The 7,215-nt window shown below is 47.3% G+C and overlaps 1 protein-coding gene across 1 annotated transcript in view; it reads left to right on the plus strand.

Annotated features, from left to right (window-relative positions):
• The window catches only part of GLDC (glycine dehydrogenase (decarboxylating)), a 99,380-nt gene that overhangs the window by 68,823 nt on the left and 23,342 nt on the right, over positions 1-7,215 (plus strand). Inside the window, exon 16 of the mRNA XM_006881305.1 lies at positions 2,718-2,793. Within this exon, the coding sequence (XP_006881367.1) occupies positions 2,718-2,793 (76 nt within the window). The remainder of the gene's footprint in view (positions 1-2,717; positions 2,794-7,215) is intronic.

The raw sequence follows: 7,215 nt of genomic DNA on the forward strand, positions 1-7,215 counted from the left end.
ATATCATTTCACCCCAGTCAAAATAGCAAAATTTAACAGAACAGCAAGCAACAAATGCTGGCGAGGTTGTGAAAGCAAGTGTTCTAATGCTTTAAACTTTACTTTTTAGTTTGGAAAGAAAATTGTATTTATTCTTGAGCTTTTTGTGCTTTTGAAAGCACTTAGTATGATGGGCTGACCAGAGGCTAAAACAACTCCATGTCCACTCATTTTCAAAGGGCGCAGGAATGGTGTGGTGTGTGGCGTGGATGACGTACTTATTTTGAATGGAACTGAGCAGCTATTACTCACTTCCCCTTTCTTGCACAGACAACTGGGCACATTAACGGTCTACTGCGGCCTCACCCTCAGGAATGTCTGTTCATCTGCAACTAACTGCCTATAAACGTTGCCTTTGTGGATGGCGAGGGGAGAGCGCTGCTCTCATCTGCAGGCCCTGGGTGGGGGGGTGATTGTCTTGATGCCAGGCTCACGGCTCTCTTGGGGTTAGGCAGTGTGGTGGTGTCAGTTCCTTGTCACTGTGACCCCTGGACAACACGGCACGGCTCCGTCCTGCACCATCCTCCCACCCTTCCCATGTCTGAGCCCAGGATCCGGCCGTTTCTGCGGGGTCGGTCTGCCTCGCTGAGGGCCTTCCTCTTTTTCACTGCTCTGATTTTACCAAGCAGCTTGTGCTTCCTCAGGAACTAGTTCCTCCTGACGGATGGCCCATTCAAAGCCTGCAAGACGAAGCCTCCTCTTCCTCACCCCCGAGGAGCATTCGGCTGCACTCCTTCCAGGACAGATCTGTCTGTCCTTCCACCAGTCCGTGTGCATTCTTTCTGGCAATACCATCATATATCAGCTCTTTGATCTTCCCAATTCATGGTCCAACTCTCACAGAAACAATTGAAACTATGGTGCCTAGAGTCGTACTCACCAATCATTAATTACTTAGAGTGATAATTGTGTTGCAGTTATATTTTTAAGGTAGTTCTTCCCCAGATGTTTAAAGATTCTGAGCAACGCTGCTCACAGTTACCACAAGGTAGAAAGAACCCACCACGTTGACCCAGCACAGGAATGAATAAGCAAGGTGGTCTGTCCACCTCAGAAGAACAACAGAAACGAGCTCACTGCCCACGAGTCGGTGCTAGGATTTGTTCTCTGGCCCTGAGGTGGTATGTTATGTGAGATCCAGTCTATCTTGTGCAGCAGAACTGCCCCAGACGGTCCCCAAGGCTGTGAGGCTTTCTCGAAGCAGACTCCCTCTTCCTTCAATCTTAGAGCACCTGGTACGTTCAAACTTCAGACCTTTTAGTTAGCAAAACTTGACCTACTGCGCCACCAAGATTCTGTCCATGAAACAGCATATTTATTCAGCTGTAAAGAGAATAATACAACACACAACTTGGCTGGACCTTGAAAACAAGATGCTGAGTAGAATAGGTCAGACACAAAAGGATAGAGTGTGTGAACCCACTTCAGTGAAATATGAGAACAGGCAAATGCTTAGAGACCACGTTCAACCACGGTTACTAGGGGGCGATTGGGTGGGAAGATGGGGCTTATTGCTTAAAGGGGCTCTGAATTCCAGTAGGAATGATGGAAAGATGTGGAAATGGAAGGGTAATGGTTGTACAAGGTGAATGGAGCCAGTGTAACTGGCTTGCGCACATGAAATTGGAAATGGTATATATATGTATATATATGCATTTTTAACATAATATAAGAAACCTTCTGGTGAGGATTAGGGTAGTATGTTGACTCGCTAATGCGTGTGAAATGATGTGATTTGGCCTCCTATTTAAAAACCTATTTGGTCAGCAGTATGGGGCTGGAATGCATTTTGGAAGTCTGTAGGAGCCAGATTCTACAGAGGCTTGTTTGCTGGTTCTGGTGAAGATTAGGGTGGAATGTTGACTCACTAAAGGGTGTGAGATGGTGTGATTTGGCCTCCTATTTTAAAACCCACTTGGTCAGCAGTACGGGGCCTGGTTTTAATTCTTTTTAGTCAGACATTCTTCTAAGTGGTATAGCTCTGGTCTGTGCATTGCTGTACAGAGGTAACTCGTGGTTGGTTGCTGTGATGCTAACCATTGTGACACTGATGTGTCAAATGCGATAATGGTTACCCGTGGTGGACAGTGTTTGGTGGAGCTTTCTGATTAAAACAAGCTTGGAAGCAGGAGTGACATCTGCTTCTGAAATGGCTTGCCTCTGGAAACAATGAACATAGAGAAACGACAAAAGTTATACAGGTGTTCAGGTCTTTCGTTCATAAGTTGCTATGAGCTGTCTAGGTCTTAAAAGCACTTAACAACAACAACATAAGAAACCTTAACTGTGAAAGACATTGTTTGAAACTTTCACCGATGAAACAATGCTGGGAGCTGCTTGCCAGAAGCCTTGTTGAAAGTGAGGGGTTAAGGAGGGGTACAGTTAGTTGATCATTATTGAAAGTGGGTAAGCGGGGGTTCCTGATATTCTCCTCTCCATCGTTGTGATTTTCTATAATTAGAAAGATCTTTTTCTAGATGGTTCTGAGAAGAAGTGGGAGCTTCTGGGCATTACCAGGCACTGCTTCAGGCTGTGACTCACACAAGAACCTGGACAGCCTTCCCAGGGCCCGGGAGGGTGACCGAGCCACGTGCTGGTGAATGCCTGGTCCAGGGGCACTGACGGGCAAATGGATGCGAAGGACTCACAGGCCTGATCCCTGCCTTCTTCTCTTGCAGTGGAGCCCAGGGGGAGTACGCCGGGCTGGCCACCATCCGGGCTTACCTGGACCAGAAAGGAGAGCCACACAGAACAGTGAGTGTGCATAGGGGTTTGCCCGCCAGGCGGTGCCAGCCTACAGGCTGCTGGGCCTGCCCCTCCCTTCTATGGACATTCTCAGAAGAGAGAGGGGAACAGATTCTAAAGAAACCCATTTCTGTGAACAGGCCTTTAGGATTCTCGCTGCTGGAACATCTCAATTGAATGTTGTGAGGGAAAAACATTCAAGAGATGAAAGGCTTGCGCCCACATCCGCTGTGTCAGCCCTGTGGTGGTGGGGCCTGCTCTCCCCAGGGGTGAAGGCAGGCAGAGCCAGGGCGCCTGGCATTCAGGCTTTTCTCTCCTTGGCCTGGGCTTGGCTGCAGGCCTGGTTGGAGGGCAGAGACCAGGCTTTAGTTTTTCTGTAGCTCCCACAGTGACAACACACAGCTCTGGTCTCATTTGTACTGGCTGGGAGCGGGGGGAGGGGGAGATTTATTGAATAAATAAGCATGCATATACAATTCTCCTCTGAAAACAGCAAAAATGAAATCAGACAAGTGGAAAAGGTTACGAATTAATTGGCTGCAGCGAGCTCTGGTGACCTAGTGGCAAGTAGCTGCACTGCAATCCCAGAAGTGCACGGTTTGAATCCACCAGATGCTCTGCTGAAGAAGGAGGGACAATCTCCTCCTGTACCAGTCAGATCTGGTTTGACAGTATACACATAAAAAATAGTAAAAATTATTTTTTATAAAACAAACTGTTAATCAGCTGCTAACTGAAAGTTTGGTGGTTTGAACCCACCTGTGTGCCCATGAGCTCCAATGCCCTGTTCTCACATGTATTCGAGTCAGAACCCACCCATCGCTGACACTCCGGCAGGTTTTCAGAGGCAGATAGTCACACCGGAGGAGATTGTCCATCCTTCTCCCGAGGAGCAGCTGGTGAATCCAAAGAAGTTTACACTGTTAACGCAAAAGCTTGAACGTTTGAATCTGCTCCCTTCTCCACAGAAAGATGGGCATTTCCCGTGGGATTTACTGCCTCTGAGAACCCGGGGGGGGGGGGTGTCAGCTGGGCATTGGTTCCGACTGGGTGGAACATGACAACAAGAAGAGGTGCTCCCTGGGAGGATTGAGCACAGGAAGAGGGGAGCCAAGAAACCCCAGAAGGCAGTTTCCCTCTGTATTGTGGGGCTGTTAGGACTTGAAATCAACTTGAAAGCACTTCACTATAAAAGGTTTCCAGAGGAATGAATTGGAACCGAGTTTGTGTTTCTGCTTCACTATTCACTTTGTGTATGAGATCCTGGAGTCTCTCTGGGTTGAGCTCAGCTGCCAAACCCAAAGTCTAGTGGTTCAAGTCCACCCAGAGAAAATCCTGTTGAGCTATTTCTGAAAAGTCAGTCATTGAGAGCTGGGTGGAGCACGCCTAGAACTGAGCTCACTCGCAGGGAAATGACGGATGATAAATGGAGGATCAATGTTAGTGATAAGGTGAGTAACAGCACCAGGGAGGTCCATACCCCTTAGAACACTCAGTCATGAACTGTCAGCTTATACCTGCGAATACAGCTCAGAAGTCAGGACAGGATAGGAAAGAAGAATGAAGGGAAATGGTGAACACAGGGATAGAGTAGGAAGTGTGCTGTCATCGTGGGCATTGCCTTCAAGTGTTATAAACAAAATGCGTAGGAGTTGCCATTAGGCACCGTCAAGCTGACTGCCCTTCGTAACCACCCTGTGACCAACAGCCTGAACCCTTGCCGTCTCTGGCACTGTCCTCGTGACCTCTGCCCTGCTGAAGCCCATGGTTGCAGTCTCTGTCTGTCCACTTCATTAAAGGTCTTTCTCTTCTTGGCTGCGCTCAGTGATGGTCACAGTGGGCCCAAGTGTGGCAGAGATTGAGAGGATGGCACAGAAACATTCATAGAGTCGCTGTGAGTCGTAGTCTACTCATCAGCACCTACCATCACTCATAACTACTTTTTCCAGTGTGATGTCTTTTTCTGAGGCCCAGCATTTCTTGACAGTGTGCCCAAAGTATGTGAATGGAAGCGTCACCATCCTTGCCTCTTACAACCACCCATAGCAATAGTTTAGAGGAAAAAATAGTTTGCTCTGTACGCTTTCACCCCAGTCAATATAAAGTATGTCAGTGTGGAGAGCAGCACGTGCCGTGGGCTTGAGAAGATTCTGTTAGTCCTAGGAGTAGTGTCTTTGGCTTCCAGTTGTGTGAAGGAGACTGGGTCCCCCGCTCCTTCAGTCTGCTGTTGTCCGGCTCGGAGCCCAGACCTCCACTGAACTGTGGTGTTGGAGTTCTTAGCGGGAGCAGTGGGCAGGAGCCAAAGGTGGGACGGAGGCCCAGCTAGTCCCAGCTGGACTGGAGGAGAGGGCGCAGGGGTGGTTTCCGCTGCCCAGAAGGTGGGACGGGGCTGATGGTCAGCACACGGGAGAGGCCCCCTCATTCTGAATGACAGTGGGGAGCTGGGTGCTCCCCTCAGGGAGGGACGGGAGGCCATCCAGCCACCGAGTGTGTGGAAATACAGAAGTCACAATTTTAGACGCACTTGCATCCTCTGTAGACTTTGGGTCTTAATTAAGGCCACCGCTTTTAGTTGGAGAAGAGGAAAAGGACTGATGATTCCAATAATCAGGGAGGATTTTTCCGCGTCTGTGACGTCTAAGGCAGCTGCTTGTGCACAATAGATGCTAATGGGACCAAGTCAACCGGCTCTTGTGTGAGAGGCGTGTGGGCGAGACACACCCTGGGTTCCTGACTGCTCTCTTGTGGAAAGCCGCTCCTTGACGTTTTTTTAGCCTTTGATCTGAGGCAGGAGTTCTGAAGTTCCTAAAATGTCCTGGCCAAGTTCTTGGTGTACCCGTTTCATTTATGAGGGATGTACTTTTTTTAACAAACGTGTGTACAGCCGTTGCCATGTACCAAACACTGCCCTGCACGCTTATTTATCAGCTTGCACGTCAAACAACTTGGGTTTACTGGTCAGAGACTGTGGTTCCTAAACAAAGGGAAAATATGCATGACCACCACTGAAAACCTATGTAGGAATATAGTTCTATTCTCAGCTTCCTAAAACAGCTAGAAAGAGGCCTTTCTTATTGGGTTTTTTACTGGTGTTAAGAAACAAAGATTTCTTGGACAATGTCTTGGTTATCCAGTGCTGCTTTAAGAGAAATATCACACATGGGTGGCTTTCACAAACAGAAGTTTTTTCTCTCTCATAATAATTAATCTACCATAGGACAATTGACATTTTTAGCTTGGATGTTTTTGTTTTGGTAGGATTTTCCTCATATAGGACTTTTACAAATATCTTCTTTTTTAAAAAAAAAATCTAGAGTACCATCAAATTGGGTCTGACTGGTACAGGAGGAGATTGACCCTCCTCCAGCAGAGTATCTGGTAGATTCGAACTGTGTGTCTGCGGGATTGCAGCACAGCTTCTTGCCACTAGGCTGCCAGAGCTCCCTTTCTTCTATTTATTTTTAATATTCCTTTCCTCCTCTTTCATCAGTCTTCTTCTGTGAAGGAATCCTTTTATTCAGAAATCCCTTTTTGCAGGGGAAAAATACCCATGAAAGAGCTCAAGCATTATAGAAGTCTGAGACTCTAGCTTTGGCATGGAGAAAATGAAATCGATAAAAACCTTTTAAATACAAAAGGGAAGCATTTAAACAGGAAAAATTCTTTGAGGAAAACACAGTATATAAGATCATAAGACCAATAGTCGTTCAAAAGAGGAGAAGCCTTCATCCGCATTGAGAATGAGCATCAAGTGAGCATCATCTCTCTGTGTTTTTCTTGGGCAGATGACTTCACTGTTTTTGAGGAAACAGCTGGAGGGGAAACATTCCCTTTGTAAACTCATATTGTAAGGCCCATGCTTTTCTCCTCAAGAGGTTGGGTTATCACTTTGGGGATTCTTTTCTGGGAAATCATCACTTTTCTTGTTATTCTTTCTTGATGGTGATGTATTCCCCCACCCCCTGTCCGCAGAGGTGCGTCTGCAGACCTGCCCGAGTCTGTGCACACATGAGGGCGGGGGGTGGGAGGGAACCTTGCTTATATTGGAATGTTGGTGATTCATCCACCATCTCCCTTTCTTAAGAATTCAGCTACTTGTTAGGATCAGCTCACTTGGTGAGATCCTCTCCCTTGGTTCCTCAATTGGCAGGAGCATTTCTCAGAGTTCCTTGGGATCCTTTCTGCTCTGCCAATAGTGGAGCCAGTCCCAGCCCCCGCCCCAGTCCCAGCCCCCGCCCCAGCCCCCTTACCTTGAGTATATTCTGAGTTAGGAAAAACAGGAATGAAGAAATGAATATCAATTCTTCTGCTAACCCTAGACAGATTAGAACAGACAGCAGTAATTTGTTCTACACTCTCTGGAATGTGAAACGAGGGTCTTCTGTCTCACACAGGAAACTCAGGCTACCCTCCTCAAGAGTTAAACCAAGT

Source organism: Elephantulus edwardii, unplaced genomic scaffold (genome assembly GCF_000299155.1).
Source record: "Elephantulus edwardii isolate Elephantulus edwardi_28Jun2011 unplaced genomic scaffold, EleEdw1.0 scaffold00014, whole genome shotgun sequence".
NCBI classification, from domain to species: domain Eukaryota; kingdom Metazoa; phylum Chordata; class Mammalia; order Macroscelidea; family Macroscelididae; genus Elephantulus; species Elephantulus edwardii.